Below are 22,231 nucleotides of genomic sequence, written 5' to 3' on the forward strand. Positions count from 1 at the left end.
CTGAACCTGTTGACTCACACAGGACCCAAAGTTTGTTAGTATGTATCTGCAATTAGGATTCTTCCCTTGACTGTAAGGATGGAAACATTTAGCCTAATTCACCCTAGACTCTGCCCCCTAGCAGTGAGTAGGCGAAAGGTCATTCTTGACTGTTTACACCAGGGTGGGTTACTGACAGCACCTGTGAGTGAATGAGAACAGGAAATGAGCTGCACCACGCTACCCAGAAGCCCTAGCGAAAGCAGACTTCCTGGGCAAAGCGCGGGCTTGGATAGTTCAAACTGATTGGTCCACACTGGATGCTATTGAGATGATTGGTTTGTAATGCGCGGGCTTTGTTGTAACCCTATAAAAGCTGTCTGAACCCTGTACCCAGGGTTCCCAGCCTCCACACCCCACGTGGAGTGTGGCTGCGGGACCCCAGTGCACTGGAATATAAAATACCTCATGCTTTTGCATCAAGACCGCTTCTCATGAGTGATTGGGGGGGGGCGCCTTTCCTTAGCTGGGGAGTGAAGATCCATATTCTCCATGGGTCTTACAGACCTCTAGGTTAATACAGTGTTGTTGGCTGTCACAATCTTGCCTTATCATACATAGCCCATGTGTTTGCCACCACCAAGAATACAAGCAGGAATAGGAAATAAAAAGTCACTGAGATGGTGATGTTTTTATTGCAGAGAAGAATGGTAGACTTTGAAATTCTGTGTGTAAGAGACAAGTCCTGTTTATACTAATAGGAAGTCTAAAACATTAAGTGTTAAAAAAAATAGTTTCTCATATTATAGAAACAAAAGTCTTGGCATTTGTTTCTAGGATGAGAACTTTCTTTGCTGCCTCTCCATTTTGACTTCTAGGGCCGAACAACTTCCTTTGGTTGAACATACTTATCAGTACATCCTAAATAAATGTAAGATAAACACATGGGAATAAAACATGAATTCTTCTCCTTGTGGTTGAAGCATCTAAACTACCACCATGGCCTTAGTCATTCATTGGTTCTAACGGAACACAGAGGAAGTATCTTGATGTTGGCTAGAATGGTGTGACATGTGAGATGTTCTTTCCCTCATGGACTTAAATGTTCTCCTCATCTTCACCTTCTCATCCTGAAGTGAGGCAGCAGGTAAAACGTGGGCACTGTGTCTGTGTGCAGATACCAATGATGCTCCCCATGTGTACCTCCTCAGGATGGTATTTCTATGTGACCTATTATGTGACTGTCAGCATGGCTATCAGTGGCATGAGACTTTTAATCTGAATAGGACTCAGGGAATTTGTCCCAGGTTTGGGCTAACCTGTTCTATTGGTCCCATTCTCACGTACCTTTCATCTGCTCTTGAAGTGCTAGACTAACTAAGTAGTGGTAAAATATAGAGATGAGGTAAGAGTCAGCAGAGGGCTCAACCTGGAGCTTTGGGATTGTCTTTGTTAGGGTTACTGTGCTGTGATGAAACACCACAGTCAAAAGCAAGTTAAAGAGGACAAAGTTTATTTGGCTTCTACTTACATATCACTTTTCTTCGGGACAGAAGCTCAAACAGGGCAGGAATCTGGAGGCAGGAGCTGATGCAGAGGCCATGGAGGGTTGCTACTTACTCCGCTTGCTCCCCATAACCCGTTTAGCTCACCCCACTCCTCCACAGAATACAAGACTACCCACAATGGTCTGGGCCTTCCCCTGTCAACCAATAATGAAGAAAATGCATCGCAGGCCTTCCCATAACCTCCGTCCAATGGAGGCATCTTCTCAGTTAAGGTTCCCTCCTCTTAGATGACTTAAGCTTGTGTCAAGTTGATAGGAAACTATCCAGCACAGAATCGAATTAGCGAATGGAGGGGACACCTCTAGGCATAAAAATGTGATGGCTGTTAGTTTGGGCTGCTAGATATTGAGTGGCTTAAGTACCAACACTCACTTTTTAGTTTGGAAACCAAGAAGACCAAGATGAAGGCACCAGCAGGTTCAGTGTTAGGAAGGGCCTGCATTAAGGTTTATAGGTAACCTTGCTGTATCTTGACATGGTAGAGAGGGAAAGTATAATGATTTTCCTCCATCCTATCTCTAAGGGTGCATTTCATCAGAAGGGCTCTACTTTGAGTATGTATTATCTTCCCAGTGTTCCACTTCCAAATGCCATTGCATTTTGGGTTAGGGTTCAAAACGGTAAACTGTAGGAGAGGCACAGCACCTGACCTGTGGTGTAATCAAGGTGATTAGTGCTTGCTTCAGAGTATGGGAAGGTGGCAAGGTTGATTCTTAGAGGCAAGGAAATAAAATGTTCTGCAGAGAAGGTAGGTCTTTGGGGTTCAGGATGGATGTGGAGGTGAAGGTCTGGGAGTGGTAGAAGTAACAGTGTTGGTGTAGGTCAGGAATCTAGCACATGAGAAGACCACCAGATCAGGTTACCCAAACCCAGGGTAAGCAGTGATGCTGAGCAGGGGATCATTCCCAGTGTCTTTGTCCTTTCATGGAGGCTTGGTAGCTACGAATTGTCTGCTGGTTGACAACAAGCAGGGCCCAGGATCCCTTGCTTGTGACAGGAGAAGAGCAGGAGGGAACCTTTTGCATAGGGTCAGTATTCTCCTGGCTTGACTGGTTAATTCAGGTGTTGTTACTAACAGAGCCTTTATCCACTCCAGAAACTTCTGTGGCTATGGCAGATAATATGGCTTATATGCACATGATTGCAGAGAGATGCTCATTGTATGCGTGAATGAAAATTCCAACCAAAGATATGTCTCACAGGGGCTTCCATGTTGAGCCAGCAGTTTGCCTGTGTCATTGGAGAGACCTGGCTGTTCTCTTTGGGTATTTACTGTTTGAATTCTAAAAGACACTGTGCATTGTAGTTCTGAGCTCTCTTCTCTGGGTTTGTTTTAGATAACTGTCTGTTTGCTCAGCTAATATTGGAAACTTCAGTACATCACATGGCACAGTATTTGTCATTGTATCTCTTCTGGAACCTCTTAGGTGACAGTGGTCTCTCTTCCTGGGAGCTCCTAAGGTCCTTGAGGTGGTGCTGGCTAGGACTGCTGAGACAGGGGAGACAGGATGGAGGGGAGGCTGAGCTGCTTACTTTCCAGGCCAATGAGAATTGGTTTTGGAAACCTTATTTTTATTGATTTCAGAAAAGTGGAAATGAGGGAGTAAGGTCAATGGGAGGGGTCTGGGGTCCTCATTTGCAGAGAGAGCACCAAGCTTGTGTTCCTTGTCTCCTTTGGGAATCAAGAGTGAGGGTTTTTTTTTTTTTTTTTTTTTCTTTTGTTTTTTGAGACAGGGTTTCTCTGTGAAGCTCTAAATGTTCTGGAACTAGTTCTTGTAGACCAGGCTGGCACTGAACTCTCAGAGATCCTCCTGCCTATCTGCTGGGATTATAGGCATGGACTACCACCACCTCACTTTAAGAGTGAGGTTTTTATTTGAACCATTTTATTTTGAGGCCATCAAATGTAGACTTTTGTTGTGCCTGAGATGCCTTTATTCATGGTGAAATGGGATGAAAGACCATTGGCCTGAATGCCTGGGGATGAGAAAGCAGGTCCATGGGGACATGCTTGCTTTCCTACCTTTGGGTTGTGCCTGTGTTCACTTGATAATGCACTGAGGTTTTCCAGGTCTGGAAACAGGGTAGGGACCCTGTTTTTCAAATCTTTGAGTTCCCTGTAGGGCTTTCCTGCTTCCTGTACTTGGGCAGCTGACCCTAAGCCTCTGTCTGTACTCAGTTGTGGGGTTCACCATTTACTCCATGGGGCTGAGTGAGCCTCAGAGAGCCATGTTTCACTCCCCCCACCCCCTCCAGCCAGTCTTTGTGTTTGTCAGCAGAAGATGGGAATTCCTTTATTAGGCAGTCTTTACTCTTGTGTGTGTGTATGTGTGTGTGTGTGTTCCACATGTCCTGAACTTGGAACCCTTTTCTCTAAGGACAGTGACAGCAATGGGCCTCTTAGGGAGAAAGCAGCATCCTGTACTGAGTGCTATCTCTATCCCAGGCTCCTAGGAAGTGACTTTGTGATGGCAAGGAGTGTCCTGGCAGGTCGAAATGCTGAAGACCCTTCTAGCAAACAGATGGACTTGGACTTCTTTTCTCTCCCTCTGTAGCTTTTTCCTCCCTGGCCACTAATATCTGCAAATGAGTTTTCTGTCTCCACCCACCCTATCTTTATGATTTGGGTGGAGTGATGAAGTTCCTTGAGCATTTTCTTAAAAACAAAACAAAACAAACAAACAAAAAACACCAAACAAAAGACAGCTGGAGAGCTATGCAACAAGCTTGTGATAACACAGATATCAAAACACACCAGAATCTTGAAGGGCATCTGGGAAGTGGGGGTGTATGCTCAGGAAGGTGCACCCATATCCTGTTTGCAGAGGTCTGTGGTCTGTTCTGTGGTTCTGCATTTCATGTCACTTGTCACTTATTAGTGACAGGTAGATACCTCACAGTATATTCAGTTCTGGGCTGCATATATCTGCCCCTGGATCTTAACTGAGACCCTGCCTCTTTCATTGGCCAAGCGAAAGGACCTGTCTTCACTTCTTTTCTCTTCCTAGTTCTTTAAATTAAAAATACAGTGAGAGGATGGGCCCTGGCATTCCACCGATTGGGTCCATCTCTGGATCTGCAGTCAACTGGGCAAGTAAAGTACCTGCCTGAGTCTGCATCTCCAGTAAGCTGGAGAAGAGCGATGGTGAGTTTTACAGTAAAGTAGTTGCTGACAGCATTGGGTGTGCTTGTTATTGAGGGCATGTACTCAAAGCTGTCTCTGGGGCACGGTCTGCTTTCCGTTCATGTCAGGGTGAGTCTTTTGGGAACTTTATGGGGACAGCACGACAAAGCTATTTTGAAGCTGAGTGCTTACACCTCCAAACCTGAATCAGGATAATGACAGTACAGCGTTCTTGATTGTGAGGACAGGTTTATCCTATCGTCCCACAACCAGAAGAGTCACAAGGGATCTGTCAGCAGTAAGTTAGAATTGAAATGGCTGACCTGGAGAGACAACTTCCACAATTGTAAACTGTTGGAACCTTACACAGTATGTCGTTTACCAAATGGATATTGATTTTGAAAAACTTGCTGGGGTGGTCATCTGCAGTGATGGCAGAGGTAGATGTCCCCAGAACATGTAGGTCTGTGCATAATAAGGCTGGATCTCAAGGAATGGGGTTAGGGTTAGGGTTGTGCTGTCTCCCCTGCCCCCTCCCTGACCTTGTTTCCATTAATGTCCGTTCTTATACTTGCCTAGGCCTTTCCAGTTTCCTAGGTCCCTCTCTGGAAAACCCTGAAGAGAACATCTGCTTTATTTTCTGTCCTCAGACCCTATCAGCTGTATCATAGACAATGTGTGTTTTTGTTATTGCAGGTTTTCCCCATCTTCTAGCCTTGTCCTATCCAGGCACAGCTATGTGGTGTGTTCCTTAGTTTACTGGAGCCCTAGTTATCCTTCATCCTGGGAGACTTCTTCCCACATTAGTCAACACAGCAGGGCATGGGTTCTGTATATCTTCATCTCAGAGGATAGCAGCATACCCCTGTGTGCAGGCAGAGATGATTTGGGACTGTTCTGCAGAGTACATTATTTTGAGATCCATCTTGGTGTGACATTAGGATCCTGGAAGCAGTGAATTGAGGACCAGGCATAATCTGAGCCTCTGGCCATTTTAAAAGTAGGAAATAGCCGTGTGCTCATTGCGCTTGTATGTGTGTGGATGAATGAGGGTATTGTCTGTACTGTTGCTCTTCATTCCTTATCTAAGCCATGTGGGAAGTGTCTTCTAGACTAGCATGTTATGATGTTTGTTCCATTCCCTTGAGAAAGTTGGATGCTTGAAAATGAAAAATATGTGACTTTTTGGTTATGGATACCAGGAAGCAGTTAATGCAGTTAACACCGAGACCTATAAATTACGTTAGTCCTGATGAGTGTCACGTTGGTTGCTTTCTGATTCTTCATTATTTATACACTTGTATGTCTGACTTAGTTTATATGCATAACTCATCACTTATGGTGCCCTTGGTCTTCTTGGAAAAGAATGTAGAGAATGACATGACAAAATGTTTAGAATTTTGTGTTCTAATATGGGGAACTGAGTAGTTTCTGTGTGTGTGTGTGTGTGTGTGTAACTGGTGTATATAATATATGTATGACTGTGTGCATGTGTGTGTGTGTGTGTGTGTGTGTGTGTGTTCGTGTACATGTCTCTATGCGTGCAAAATGTATACTGCAGTGCCCCTGTGGAGGTCAAGGGACAACCTTGTGTGTCAGTCCTCTCCTTCTACCTTTCTCGAGACAGGCTCTTTCCTTTATTTGGCTGTGTTCTTCAGGCTAGCTGGTTCCAGGTTTCAAAGGGTTCTTTTGTGTCTACCTCACATCTTGCTGGTGGATCACTGGGATCAGAGACACACACAGGAGGAAAAGGCCCAAACTACATATGGGCATTCATAAGGGGCCATTCCTAATGACTTCCTAACCTCTGTTTTGCATGGATGCTGGGGATACAAGCTGAGCCATCTCTCAAGCCCTGCAGCCAAACTTCTTTTTGCTTGTGCAGTGTGGTCACCACACCCAGAGTCTTGTCCATGCTGAGCAAGTACTCATCCCTACCTCTACTTAATGTTTTGAGAGAAGTCCATACTGGCTGTGAACATGTGATCCTCCTGCTTCAGTACCCCAAGTTCTAGGATTTAAAACATAAGCGTAGGCCAACTTGAATTTGAAGATTTGTTGTTGTTGTGCTTTTCACTCCAGAGAATGGGACTGAAATACAGGAATGCCTTTGTTTGTTTGGCTATCTAGACTCTGGGTGACAGCTTTAGGGTTGTCACTGGCTAAGTATGGAGGTCAATGTTGGTAAATCACCAGAGTGCCATTCAGCTCTTAAGGATTTTACCTGGTTTATTCCAGTTGTGAGGTTACTTTCCCATTCAAAAGTAAATATTTTGTATTCCAGGGCAGTCAGAAACCTGGCTTCTGAATAGTAACATGTGATTCTCAGTTTTTGTTTTTTCCAAAGGCCTTGAGGTTTTTCTCCTCAGTCATGTAGTACCTTCTACTGTTCCTGGAAGCCCATCAGTTGCTATGGCTACTTACAAGTGTCACTTAGATGCTCAAGCCACTTAGGAGATGCACTTTAATGAATTAGTTTTAAAAGTAGGTGTGTCAATTGGTAACTATTTTAGATGAAAATTGGGAAAACAGTTTACAAAAATCAGTTTGTTTGCTCCTTCCTACACTGTAGACATTTTCTGGATGCTTGTGTTGGGGAGGCCATGGAAATTAATAGGAAAATAACCTTTTCCATTATAGTTCTGATACTGTCTTGGAATTAGTTACTTTATTACTGAGGTAGAGTACCTGATAGAAACCACTTAAGAGACATAAGGCTTATTCTGGTCCACAGTTTCAGGGGGATTGTAGTTTGTCATGATGGGCAAGGCATGGCCGGATGAGTTGGCTTTGCCCTGGGAGGCGAGAGTGTGAGGTTGCATTTGCTCTGGGAGTCAGCACCACAAGGTCCATATTTAGTGACCTACTTCCCAGAGTTGAGCCTCACACTATGAAGATTCCACAACTTCTCCAGACAGTACCACAATCTGGGGACCAAATGTGCTAGCATAGGAGCCTGTGGGGGGGACATTTCAGACTCAAACCGTAATAGCATTAAAAGAAAACATGTGACTGGAGTTCTTTTTTCTGCCTGAGTTTAAATGAAATATTCTGTCCTTTTGGGGAGTCTGAGCACAAGATCATTGCTTGATGTGATGAACAGCAGATGAGTTCAGTGAGCATGCTCCTGGTAGAGTTTGGATCCTGTTACCTTCAGCCCTCAGCAGGGATTTATCAGGCAAGATGAGCAGATTTCCCTTCTGCCCAGACCTCTTCATGTTAATCTCTTCTACAATAGTTATAATCGTCTTTATTAATATGTGTGTGAACACATGAGTGCAGATGCCCGCAGAGGCCATAAGAGGGTATCATATCCCCTGGAGCTGGATTTATAGGCAGTTATGATCCCTTCCCCCACATGTGGGTGCTAGGAACTGAACTCTGGACCTCTGGAAGAGCAGCAAGCACTCTTAACTGATGAGCTATCTCTGTAACCCCCAATAGTTTTTTCTGTAACAGAAATTTCAAGGGGTCTTTTTTCTTGTGTATGAAAAAGTATAGTTCCTAGTTTTCTTGCTTTCTGAATGTCTTCCTGACTGGGAAACAAGTCCTGAGGGCTGCTGTGATTTGCTTTATAAACAGGACTAGAAAGTGAACAGTTTGGCAAGCTCCCATCTCTTCAGCAACTCTGAGATGGATTTCTTCCCAGTGAAGACTTGTCATATTTATAAACCATTATCATTTCAGAATCATAAAAGGAAACATTGTATCCACGTTAGGGAAGCAGCTTGTTTATTCTACAGTTTTCTTCACTGTATTTTTAACATCGAGGAAATGGCTGAAAAAGCTTTGGCAAAGTGAAGACAGATGAGTAAGTCAGACTGAGTTGGTGGAATGCATGAACTCCTAAATGAGGGTGGGTGAGCCAGCATTCTCTGATGATACCTGACCAGACGTTTACCCTCCAGAGCTTGAGGTCAGGGTCAAATTAACGAAAGCTTTAAACCTTAGACATGAAGACTTTATTCATTTGCTTTTTAAATTGTTCCTCATTAGTATGGACATTTTATTAAATGTTACCATCGGTGTCAGCTTTAGGGCTATCCAGATGGGAAGAATTTTGACTAGGAGCCATTCCTAAATGAGAGTACTTTAAGCAACAAGAACACACTGGTTTTAATTAAATGTACCTCCTGACCTGCTGTGGTCACAGAAACAGTAACTGTCCAGAGATGTTTAGGGGAAAAAGTGGCTCATTTACTCCTGGGGCATTATGTGAAGGGCAAGCCTGGGATTACTAGTAGAGATCTCCTCATTTTGTTCCTTCTTACCCAGCATGGCCAGTATGGCTGTGTGCTATGAAAAGCACGGGTTCTAGTGTGAGCTTAAAGGGCTCTGCCCCCGGGATGGAGCAGAAACTCTGGAGGAAGCTACCACATTGTGAGCTGAAGAGAAAACACAGGTATCAAGCAGCATACCTTTGGAGAGAAAATACTTTGTAAGACTTAATTAATTTTAAACATTTTATTCGTGTGTATGTGCGTCTGTCTGTGGGAGTGTATGTCACATGTGTGCTGGTGCCTGTGGAAGCCAGAAGAGGATGTCATATTCCTCAGAGTTATAGATGGTTGTAAGCTTCCCTCCACTCCCAATATGGGAGCTAGGAACAGAGTGTGGCTCCTCTGAAACAGCAGCAAGTGCTGCTCCAGCCCTCATCGCTCAGGTGCGGAGGTCAGAGGACAGCTCTCCCTCTTATCTCACTGGGTTCTGGGGGTTAAGCTCATGTCTTCAGGCTTGTTCTGCCGATGCTCCTCCCCACCTGGCCATTGTCACAGCCTCACATGTATGGTTTGGCAGCATCAAGTACCTTCAGTGCTGTGTACCCACCACCACTGTCCACCACCAGAACGTTTGCATCCTGAAGCCAAAACTCTACGTTCATTAAATAGTTGCCTCTTTACCCCTTCTCCTCCACCCTTGGCTACCACTGGCTACCACTAGAAATATGACTATATGAAGGGCCTTGCATGAGTGGAGTGGTACAGTGTGTGTCTTTCTGTGACTAACTTATTCCACTAAGCCTACTATTCTCAAGTTTCATCCAGGTCACAGCCTGGGTCAGACATTTTCTTTTTCTGGTTGAATAATATTCTGTTGTACGTAGATAGCACATTTTATTTGTTCATTTACCTGTTGCTGAATCTCATTATTACAAATGCACTTTAAAATGTAAAATGCAGTAGAAAATGTGTGATATGTGAATAATCACTACTGTATTTTGAAGCATAGATGTGGGGCGGGTCTGCATCAGTATTTTTACTTTTTGGAGAGGAGTCGAGAAAGGGTCTTGCTATGTAGCTCCAGGTGAACTATTGCACCCAGGCTGGGTACCCAGCTCTGGCCCCCCATGCCCTGGGATTACAGGTGGTGTCACCACACATGGCTGGAGTCCTGTTGTAAAATGCTTTTTTACCATCAGGAATTGACTGTGAAAGTGTGCATCTGTGTGACCCCTCTCCATGGGTGTTCATTTGGTGTCTAGGCTGCCATACTGCACATTTTCTTTGCTGAGTTTTCATGCCTCTCCACTGAGAAGTTCCCTAGTAGGGGAGGCCTAGTATAGGGTGGTATAAATGTCTGTATAGAAATTGTTGAAGCTCTGGCTCCTGCTTTGATCCATGCAAGAAGCTGTGCCCTTTTACTACTCTCTCTTGACTCCTGTGGATAATTTACTCTTAGGAGTGACTTACGACAAAGGCTAACAAAGTCTGTTTTCATGAAAGGCCACCGTGAAGCTGTATTGCGGGTATAGAATATTGCGTTACTCTCCTGCTGCGCACAGATGGGGCACAGAGTGGTACAGACTGTTCTAATCTCTGGGATAAAGTGCATCTAGACTCAAATTCCCTGCTACTGGCCAGTTGTGACCCTTTATGCACAAATTCGAATACATGAAGAATTTAACTTCATGAAGAATTTAAAGGACCATAGGTAACTTTTTTTAAGGGTAGAAGTACACTGGAAAAGTGTGTAATGTAGTATTATTAAAGTATCACATAATCTTATTTTTGTTTCCTGTAAACTTACAGAGACAGTTAACTACTACTTTTCCTGTGGGTTCACTAAGTGATTTATTAGTGGCCTTTATATTGTATTTCCTTCTGTCTCTTGTGTTGGTCAAGTTTGAATCACTGAATAATAGCTTATTAGTCTCAAGAGCAAGGTCTTTGTGGTCATCCCCAACTACTGTCCTGAAGTCTAGATGACTATAGTGACCTTTGATCTGTTGAAGCTCAGAACAGAACTCAACAAGTGCATGTAGTGTCTCAAATGCCATTGTCTCCAGCCACATTTCGTCCAGTATGTGGATTCTTATAAGTGGACAGATTAAAACAAAACAAAACAATCAATCAAACAAAAAAACCACAAGAGCAACAAAAACCATAGCTTGCCTTTGAGATACTGAGTAAGTTATATCTACCATGTGTTTATAACAAATGGTTCATTCATACGATTCAGCCAGGAGTACTTAATGCCTAAGGTAATTTTACCCAGTTAGCCATTTGTTATATCCTAGATAAAAGATTTTTGGAGAAGGGTTGTATATTCAAGTGTGTGTGTGTGTGTGTGTTGTGTACATTATTAGATCCTGTTCTCAGTGAATTGGGTTTTTAAATTTTGTTTGTTTTTCTACTTTTTAAAAATCTTTTTTGTAATTCTTAAGTTTTATTTGTTTTATGTATATTATTATACATAAATGTATATGCATTATTATTTTTAATGAGCACACAAGCACTGAATTGTTACCCATGTCTAGCAGGTGTGGGGACACCTTTCACATTGGCAGCTGTGCAGTGTTTCCCGTGTGGGAGAGGCCTTAAAGTATGAGAGGAGAGGCAGGAAAACAGATAAACACATGGGTGTAGTTGGTTTTCAAAATCCCACATGTCCACAGTGATACTCAGGAGGAATTTGAGAGAATCAGGCATGAGCCAGGCAGCATTGTTTTCAGAGTCACTCCTGGATCCTCTCAACCCCACAGTGCACTGGGAGAGCCAGCGGCAATCTTGGGCATGCTTGGTGGCTGGGTCTTAGTATTGGGTTGGTAGGAGCATCCTTGTCCTTCACTAAAATCAACTCTGTAAGACTCTGCAGTTACAATTTTACATTCTTTGCTTTGATGTAGATGTTACATTTTCTAATATTCTAATAGTTTATCAATAATAATCTGTCCTGCTTCAGAGAAGAGGACCCTTTAGCCCAGTGCACACATAATAATTAGAACGGGGCCTACAGCTCAAGTCTAGTCTTTGTCTTATTGTTTTTGGATTCCACAGGGAAGTCCACAATTTATAAGTGAGCTGTGATGTCATGAGCACACCCTGAGGTGTACATTTCTGATAGGTCCTGGAATCTGTGTACCCTAGGTATGGGGTGACATTGCAAGGCAGATTAGAACAGCCCCTCTGCAGGTGGGACTAGTGTTTATAAGTGGTTAGAATTGAGGACTTAGTGTGTGTCAGATGGTGAATGATGTGAATGCTGGGCTGAGAGTGGCATCCATCCAGGGCTGCAGAATAGATCTGACTTTTTAGCTGTAAGGTGTATTGTCACAGAATGAAGGAGCTACTTCACCAGAGACAAATGTTTACTTTCAATTATGTGGCACAGAGTGTATTTGCTTTTGAGTAGAGATGAAGTTTTCACGAACAACTGAATTTTCCTTGTGTTAGGGACGGGACATGCATGTTATGGGGCTGGGATGACAGGACCTGGTCCTGGTTTGGCAACTGTTTTGCATCATTCTGGTCTTGTATCATATAAAGTCACTAAGTTGCAGAGTTCTAAACATATCTCTTTGTGGTCATGTGGTTGATTTCTAGTAGCAGCATGCTCCTGCAAGATGGCCAGTCCTAGTTTTGAGTGCCTTTCCATGCCACTCTGTCTTGGCTTGTCTAGTGTGTATCTCCTGTCCTGCGTTCATGCTTTTCTGCACTTGCTCAGTGTCCACTCATCTTCTGCCCCTATCCTGTGGCTGTCCAACTCTTATGCCACCTCCTTATTCTTTGCTTTTAGGTCAGCTTGCAGCCTAGAAGAAAATGCCACATCACGCCTTGGGGCCTTTAGGACTGGAAGCTAGGGATAGAGACCTTGCCCCTGTGATCATTCCTCTTCTAGTCCTGTCTCCCTTGTGGCTCATCTCAGCCATATTTGCCTCTCACACCTCCTCATCTTTTGAGCACTTGGGTGCTGGGGTGCAGTCTTTCTGTTCACATCTGTTTGTTGATGCTCACTGTGTGACTCCAGTGCCAGAGTGAACTGGGGACCAGAAGCCTCAGTGTGTCTGGTGGATCTGGCATAGTTTGTGGATTGAAGACTTGCACAGGACATGGGACTTTGAGAAGTAAAATTGGGAGGAGTGGGCCACCCCACTGTTAGTAGCAACAACTGCTTCTGAGCCAAAGTTCTGAGATCTCATTGACTGGATGGAATCTTGTGTGCTTCACTTAGGATGGGTAATTCCAGGGAATGTCAGGCTCTCCTTACTACCGTTTCTTTCCTCCTGTTCTCTCCCAGGGTTCGCCCGGCTCTGTCACATGTTTCCACTCCAGCTGTGTCCCTTTTGACACCATGGCATCTCCCATCCTCATGACCAACACCTATGCCTCTCTCTAAAGCTGAGCCCTGCCAGAGAAAGTTGTTCGGTAACCCAGAGATCCTGTTCCCACCTCCGAGGGCCTCAGTGCAGCCTAAAACCTTTTCCTCGTCGGTTCACACTATGCACAATGCCTTTCAATTTTATATATAATTTTGGAGTTTCGATCTCACCCCTCTTCCCTGTCTCATTCTCTCTAGCCAGATAATACCACCTCCTCAGACGTGTAAAGGCTGATATTGCCAGTCTTCCTGCTGACCTTTAACACTTCTGCCTGGTCCTGGACCCCACCCTCCATTTGCATATTTTCTGTTCATAATGAAAGAAGAGTCCTGCTTCCTATAAATCAGCCCTACTTGCCTATTTTACTATGTGCTTACTAACATGCTGATGTCTGTCTCACATAAGTTTCTCTATTTTACAATTTTAAATGATTATCATCTCTCTCTCTCTCTCTCTCTCTCTCTCTTTCTCTCTCTCTCTCTCTCTCTGAGGCAGGGTTTCTCTAGCTTTGGAGCCTGTCCTGGCACTCACTCTGTAGGCCAGGCTGGCTTCGAACTCACAGAGATCTGCCTGCCTCTGCCTCCTGAATGCTGAGATTATCATTTCTCTTTTAAAATCAAAGTTAAATGTTCATGGTTTGTGTGTGTGTGTGTGTGTGTGTGTGTGTGTGTGTGTGTGTGTGTGTGTGTGTGTCTTGAGGCATGCACATGCCTGGTAAGTCTATACCCTTATCAGTACGTTGTGTTATAAAGAAAACACTCTTTTTGCAATGGGAGCTGAAATATTCTGTTTTCCCTCAAGTTTTTACTGAATAGATCAATGTGGTCTTTCTGTGGCTGTGCTGGGATTTGAGCTTTCCCTTTTTATTTTAGTAGCAGGCAGAAAGACTTTCAGATGGAAGAATTGGTGTGAGTTGAGCTTTTGCACGCAGGGGCAGGATTTGCCATTTCCTCATATCTGTTCTGGCCCAGGTAGAATTTTTTCCTCTCCCCAAAGCACGGAAGAGGATGTCTGTCCTGTGACAATGATGATATTCCTTCATGACCAGGAAATGACCTGACAAGAGCTGGCAGCCATCGTGGGTTAGTGTCTGGGTCATTTGCTGGTGGCGTGAATGTCACTTCACAGTTTTATATGGAAATTGAAGTGGTTTCAGAAATGCAAGGACACACTCTGCTTACTCCTTGGTTTAGAAGGGACATTTGGCAGCTGTTGTGTGGCTGAGGCAGCATTTAAAGGATTGCTGCTCCCAGGCTTTTGTCCTGGGTGGGCAGGAATCCAGAGCTGATGGCAGTCGCTCTCCCGAAAATGGAGCAGCTTATCGTGTTTTTGTTTCTTTGATTTATATCCTTTGTGCTGTAATTAGTGATTACTAAGATGCTTGAAGACTCCACACTGCATCCTCAGAGCCAGATCCCTGCAGTTTTGCACCCCACATACTTCATGTTACAGCTGAGGGCGTCATCATGTGGACAGCTCCATGCTTGTGTTCTGTTGTGGCTTTGCTAACATAAGCAGGTGGCTCCACAGCCATTGTGGAAGGCACAGTCAGTTTGTGATGGGAAATTGTACAACATAATTGTGTATTCTAATAATGTTTTCTATGAAAAGACCATTTGAACCTCTATTTAAAACAGCCATAAATGCTGTATTTCTTAATTATCATTATACTTGGAAATAGGCTAATTTTTCATCCATCCAATTTTAGCACAGGTTGAAGATGTTGGAGAATAGAAGGTATACTCCAAGAATGCCCAGTTGTTTCTCTAAAGAAGTTGGAGCCATTATTTACTTTTGATTCCTTCTTGGGTTTATAGCTGTCTTTGTGGTAGACCTGGCTTGAAAGGGTTGTTATTGTATTACCATAACCACAAATGGGAGGGGCCTTTACCCTTGCCTGCCTGAGACCCTGAGAGCATGGAAGCCCCTCCCCTAATCTAGTTCCTGGTCACTTTCCTATATGTCTTAGACCAAATCAGAGAAATTGAATAGCTACTTTATCCATGCACCTATGAGAGTTCCCATCATGCCTTCTGTAGGACACACAGGTGTCCTTTGTTGACCACATCACAGGAGTACACTAGGATTCTGGGACCTGTGTCACTTGCTCCAATGCTTACTCAGCCATGTTTCCTGTCACATAGCTAAATGTGCCCTTGTCAGTCAGACTAGTTTTGCTCCTTTGTGTTCCTGGTCCTCTGTAAAATGCCCTGCCAGGACTGGCCGCAGCCTCTTCATGGCTTACCTTATGGAAAACTTGCGCCTGACTAACGTTTTCCTCATTGTCGTACACAGTTTGGATGTTAGTTAGTGTTGTATTCATGGCTACTGAGATTTTATTTCACTTTTATGAAAGAGCAAGCCCTCTTAATGTGGACTCATGCATATCTTTTCTATCCCCTAAGCTTGTGAAGGGCCTTTGTTCTGAGTGTGTGTGTGTGTGTGTGTGTGTGTGTGTGTGTGTGTGTATAAATGCAAATGCTGATTGGGCAAACATTAGGAATTGAGCTGTCTGGTCTCGCAGACAGAGAGTGTGGGGCATTTAGGGGCACTGAGAAAATCCTATTGTTTGAATGAAGCTGTGTTGTGTACTTCCCAGACACAACTATAGATTCATTAATCCGGAGATTGTTGTAAGCACTGAATCCATAGCTGTACCTGACTAAACTCAACCGGGGACTGTACCTAAGATATTAAGATAATGAAATCCTTGGCAGGCACTCTACCATTGAACTTTACTCCACCCCTCACCCCACAACCCCTTATTTTTCCTTTTGAGACAAAAGCTTATTAAATTACTTAGGTTATGTTCAGCTCACTAGATAGCCCAGGCAGGCTGTGATCTTGTGATCTTCCTGGCTCAGCCCCCTGAGTAGCTGGGATTAGAGGCCTGTGCCCAGGCCTGGTGAGCAGTGGCTATTGTAGCTTCCATGACCCTGCTCCATTTGCATGGTGATGTTGTGGTACAGACCCTTTTGTAGTTGTGGCCATGGTGATTGATTCTGTTTGAATGGCTTTACTCCAACTGGTTCACCCGGAAATAAGCAAAATCAGCATGGTCTTTAAGAAATGCACATACAGTTTTGTTACTGTCCAGGTAATCTTACTTTGGCTTTTTTTCTCTGCCTTTTTTATGAAATAATTTGGCCTCCCCTTTCTGTTTAGCTCTTGAGAATGAGTAAGAGTAGGAATTCTTCAGACACTTTTTGGTTATACCAGCAAGGGTGTATTAGTAGGGCATTGGTGTGCTCTTGGAAACTCAGTAGCCCAGTCTCAATGGTCTGCTCCACAGGCTAGATTTAGAAGTGCCCCTGCTCAGCTCCCCAGCAGGCCTGACCTCCACCTTTACCATATTCCCTGCCCTCAATGAAGCACAGTCAGGGGCCACTTTCACTCTGAGAAACAGAGGAAGGAAGACAGGAAAATCAGCTTGTTGGCCAGTTGGGATCCATAATGATTTCCCCGGATACTTCAGGAAATTCCCATGGATACTTCAGGAAATTCCCATCCAACTTCCTTCATTTTCTAGCTTTTTAGTAATGCAGATTATACACTATAGCAAGCAATCTTTTGTTGGTTCCCGGTCCTGGCATATATAGGAAGGCTAGGACATCGTTTCCCTTTCATTTCTCAGGGTGAAACATTTAAGTTAGGTGACCTTCTCACTTCTCAGAGCTGGAGAGGTGTTGGAGTCTTGGAATAGTTACTGTGCCTGTGGTCAGCTGGTGGAGGTGAGTAATTACACTGGCTGTGCTGTGGTATTCACAGCACAGTGGGTGCATAGCTCAGGGCTTTTAGGGATGTGAGAAGACTTGGCAGACCAAGGAGGAAAAGCTTGAGAACTCAGGAGTTACTGGGACTCAAGTGGAGGGGGGGCTAAAATGTGAACTTTGCCCTTTCAGAATTCCAGGCTGCATGACTTTAGGTAAGTTGCTAATCTCCTGAGCTCAGCTACTCCTCTATCAGCAAGAACACAAACGCCTCATGCGTAGAATTATCGGGGAGCTTAAAGGAGATGAAGTACTAGTGTTTCAAACAATGCCTGGAATGCTGTAAGCAGTCAAAAGTTCCCTGGTAATAGGGTAGTGTTTCAGTGGGCCACTTGTGGACCAAGCAGTCATTGCTAATGTAATTACTGTTTCAAGTTCCAAACAATTGATAACAAACCCATTGTAAGGAAGGCTTTGAAGTAGTGAACAGATCCAGCCACAGTAGGAATAAATAGACTAGAAATGAATGTTTCCCAAGACCTATGAAAACTGTTTTGTACTACCACCAGCCAATTCAGGACTAATAAAAGTGCTCATAGAGTGCACTTTTTTCTGTAGCAAATTATTGAGACACTTCATTACTCTAACAAGTGACAACTGAGGGCTGGGGAGATGGCTCACAAGGTAAAGCACTAGCTACACACACAGGAGGACCAGGAATTTGACTCCCAGAACCCAAGTGAAAGCTGGACGTATAGCATATATGGCTGTAATCTCAGGGCCCCCATAAGGAGAGGGGAGACAAATTCTCAGCCTAGTTAGTGAGACCCTGCTTCAAATAAGGTAAAAGGCAGTCTAGGACAAACACATGAGCTCACCCATTAACCCAAACACAGAAGAAGGTTAAGGACAGAGATTGACAGTGGAGGGATCCATGTTAGATGGTTAGAATGAGCTATGATGGGAGAGGCTTGGAATGGGGAGGGTCTAGAGGTCACATTCCAGGTCAGGGACATTGGGTGTGTAAGTAGGGCAAATGACAAGGTGAAGCCATGAAGTGTGAGGAGCGGGATGGTTGGGTTAGACCGAGTAATGTTTCTGCTTGGGTTTTGGAGGACCTATTGGGGCAAGCCCTGACAAACCATGGGAAGAGAGTAAATCCTTGGTACAGACAAGTGCGTGTGTGAATGCTTCCTTTTGTTGTTGGTTGCTGGCACAGAACTGTCGGTACTGGAGTCTCTTTGAGAAGCAGCATTGCAGAGGTGGATGTGTTCTTACGTTGCAGTTCCAATGAAGCCTGAACTGTGAAGTCAGGCATAGTCCATAGGCTTCCCCACATGTCCTGTGATAGCAGCAATAGCAGAGAGTATAGCATAGGTTCAATCTGGTGTGGAGGTGCCACACCACTTTGTGGTGTCCAGAACAGGGTTCTCATGGATTAGGGCTGTGGCAGCTGAGGATAGTGAGACCTGGGCTGATTCTGGCAGCCTGGGTACTGACTAGTATATTTCCATTTTCAACCCCAGAGTCCTGGTCAAACCAGGAACAATCCAGGAACTCAGTAATCAACACTTCTAGGTCTTTAGTCACATGGGCAACTTTATCAGTTCTAAATTTCTGTTATCAAACCAGTTCTCATCAAAGCAGTTGGTTCAGACAATGGGAAGGACCCTTCGGATATACACTTAAGCACGCACACACACACACACACACACACACACACACACACACACACACACACACTTTCTAAGGGTACAGGGTCTGAGTGTGACAGCTGGTCTGGGCCTGGTGTTCCTGATTCTGGGACCTGTGCTCTTTGATGAGGTTGTGGAGCTAAGTTAAGTGTAAGGAAAATGGTTTAGACCAGATGCAATGAGGAAACACATAAATGTCTGATTTTCCAACTCAGTGAGTTGAGTCTTTTTATCTTTGCAGTGAATTTTTAGGAGTAAAAATTTCTTCCTAATGGAATAGAATTAGAATTTATATTAAAGAATAAGAAAGAGGTAAAATACAGCCAGATTAAAGATGGAAGTAAAATGTTAGTCTCATAAAACAAAGATTAAGATGCTTAAGTTTTATATTGAAAATGCTAGCCCCAAATACTCTGTATATTTTATAATTTATAGTTAAACTCTAATGTCTATGGGAGTAAGATTTCAAGTTCACAGTGTCATCAGTACTTAAAGTAACAGATACATTAGTATATTTAGTTTTGGAAGATTTTGTTGCTTAATCTCGTCTTGTCTTGTTTCATAATAACATTTTTTTCTAAGATAAAATCAAGCATGTCTTCAAATCATTAAGTAGATTTGTAATAATGATGTCCTGTTTCCTGAGGGCTTAGAAACTCAGTCTGTCTCTTGGTCTGCTGTGCGTTTTCCACCTGAAGATCACTACTCTGGGTTACAGGCCTCCCTGTTTTGATAAAGTAGAGATTTCCTAATCTTGGGGTGTGGTTTAAACAGAAGTCAATGGTGTATGCAAAATGTAAAGCAAGAAGCTTTATGGTTTGCTGATCTGCACAGGTATGTGTACTGTTGCTATGACAATGTCTAAGGTTTATTTTTTATTTTTAATTTTTTTGCATGAATGACTACCCACTGTAATAAGACATTTCTGTGACTAAGGTTGAGAGCAGTATTCATCTGTAGGTATAAACACAAATACCTACAAGGCAATCTGACAAAGTAACCATTTAGCAAAACAAGGTCAATAGACTTCCCTAGCTATGGGTTTTGATCATACTTACTATACCAGGCATGAATTTCCTCCTGTAGTGTAGCCCTCAAATCCAGTCAAGAAAGTGGTTCATATCCCCATCGAGTCTTGCACAGTTGGCCAGTGGGCACTTTTTGCTTGCTGATACTGTAGCATGTAGCATCTAGCACTGGGTAAGACCACTGAGGCCTTCTGCCCCAGCAGCCTGCACAGCAGGACCAGCACTGTGCAAGCTACCCACCCCACAGGGTGAGTTTGCTAGTCAGTTCAAGATCAATTTTTCCGTGTCCTGCCACCAATAATGATGTTTTTAAAGTCTAATGTTTAGAGTTGTTCACCATAGGAAAGTACCTCGCATCCATTTAGTCAAATCTAATTCGTGCACTTAGCCTGCTTCCATCTAATAGTTGGCTGAGTGTCCCTCTTCACCCACTTTCTTGGTAAAGGATTGGAGACTATTGGCTAATGGTGTAGACAGGAAAGAGAAAATGTAACCCTGTTTGGAAAAAGCCCTGTCAGAACTTATTAGCTACCCTCCTGGTGTTTCCTCTTTCCAAAACCCAAGTTCATGCAGTCCTACACCACACTGAGATTGTTTACTGCCCTGGGCAAAATTCCTGGCATATTTGAGGCCTTGCCCCTATTAATTTCTGCCAGATTCCCCAAGCCACAACTGGCCCAGTCCATTCACACCAGCACAGCTCGCCTTCATCTCCTCCCTGCCCTCTTGCTGACTGTGCCAAAGAAATTGTTGTGTAAGTATGCTTAAGGCCAGTGGTTGTTCGCGGGCACTCCTGTACCTGGTTGGTGTCCCAGAATTTCTGGCTTTCTGCTGTCATTGTCTTGGCTTTGAATTCAGTCTGACAACTTTGCCTGTTTGACAAATGTTAAGATAACCCCCCTCCCTTCCTTTAGTAAATATACCAATGGTGAGGATTATATTACCTCCACCTGATGAAATACGCCCTATTTCCCAAGGCCAGTGGAAGGAATTCATGGGGGAGGGATGCTTGAGGGGTGGGGCAGTGGGAGGGTGGAAGGAGAAAAGATAGAGAGAAGAAGCCAACCACTGATTCCAAACAGGCAGAGCCGGCTTCCCTAGATGTGACAAGCCTGTGTGTGCATGGTGACAAAGCCCAGAGGACAGCCCAGAGATGGCAGTCCGTGCCACAAGGCTGAGAGGTGAAGGTAAGGAAAGCTCTGAGGCCAGTGGAACTCCACAAGGGTTTGGAAAGGAGTCAGTGTGGGCGGGAGGGCTGCCTCTCCCTTTGTTCACCCCAGGGACTTGGGTTTGAGGGTTCTGTTTCTCCAAGCCCAGCTCAGCCTCAGTGCTGCCAAAGCCTGGGTCCACAGACACTATGCAGAGCAGTATTTATTCATTGTTGAGATGTAAGGTTAGCTGGTATGTGGTACAGCTGGGTTGACTTTTTCAGATCTTGAAACTTCTTAAGCTGGCTTTGGTTGTGGTGGTAGAAATCAAACCCAGGGCCTTATGCATAGTGGGCAATTGCTGTACCTCTGAGCAGCATTCTACCCACATACTAAGTTCTTTCTTGTGTTGTTTTGTCAGCAAGGGAAACAGAGCATCGTTTGCTTTCTCCCATACCATCTGTTTCTATGCACTTGTCCATGTGGCAGCAATCTGTGGCCTTATATTTGGTTTCTGATACCTGATCCTGGGGAGCTTCTTTGCTCCTTGATTTTATTTCTTGAGGTTGTATAAATGGGCTGGATGTTCAGGTTGAGCTTTTGCTTAACATACACACTCAAGACCTTGGGTTCCATGCCCAGTGACACACACACACACACACACACACACACACACACACACACACACACACACGAGTTATGCATATAGGATTATTGTTTTGGCATTAAGCAGACATTAGTTAGTACTTGGCATAGTGACCCTCACCTGCCATCCCAGCCCTGGAGATGCTGGGACAAGATTACCTGGAATTCCGGGACAGCCTGGACTACAGAGTGAGTTGGAAGGGGCCTGTCTATGCTCCATGAGATCCTGTCTTATAAAAACAAAGGGACAACAATGCTGTGCAGGATCATTTGCAGCCCTTCCTGCAGCGGAAGGCATGTGGAAACCTCCATGGAGCTGCTGCTTGATGAGTGACGTCTCTTGCGAACAGCAAATGCTGCCAGCAGTGTTTGTCCCGCTGCCATCGGCTCCACCTTGTAACCTTTAAACCATTCCCTCTCTGATGGTCACCATAGATCCTTGGGTATCTACGTGTACCCAAGGGAGGAAGTAGGAAAGACCATTTCAAGAGTTATGTTTGTTCATAGTGACGGAAGGCTCCTCCTGCCATGGTGTAAGATGAGTGTAAGATGAGAGAAGACTGATTGGTGGAAGATGGAGAGTAGTGATTGGTGCAAGATGGAGAGTAGTGATTGGTGGAAGATGAGAGAAGACTGATTTGGTGCAAGATGGAGAGAAGACTGATTGGTGAAAGATGGAGAGTGAGAGAGTGTTGTTTCAAAAGGAGCGTCAGAAATTTATTTACAAATAAAAGAA

The 22,231-nt window shown here is 44.1% G+C and overlaps 1 protein-coding gene across 2 annotated transcripts in view; it reads left to right on the forward strand.

Annotated features, from left to right (window-relative positions):
• Fam107b (family with sequence similarity 107 member B) overlaps positions 1-22,231 on the forward strand; it is a 68,758-nt gene that overhangs the window by 13,728 nt on the left and 32,799 nt on the right. Inside the window, exon 1 of one of the 2 annotated variants that reach the window (XM_051205787.1) lies at positions 20,754-20,889. The exons of the other annotated variant lie outside the window; for it this stretch is intronic. Within the exon in view, the coding sequence (XP_051061744.1) occupies positions 20,856-20,889 (34 nt within the window). The 5' untranslated portion in view covers positions 20,754-20,855. Of the gene's footprint in view, positions 1-20,753; positions 20,890-22,231 lie in introns of those variants that run through there. 2 annotated transcript variants of the gene reach the window in all.

This window comes from Phodopus roborovskii, unplaced genomic scaffold (genome assembly GCF_943737965.1).
Source record: "Phodopus roborovskii unplaced genomic scaffold, PHOROB, whole genome shotgun sequence".
Lineage (NCBI taxonomy): Eukaryota > Metazoa > Chordata > Mammalia > Rodentia > Cricetidae > Phodopus > Phodopus roborovskii.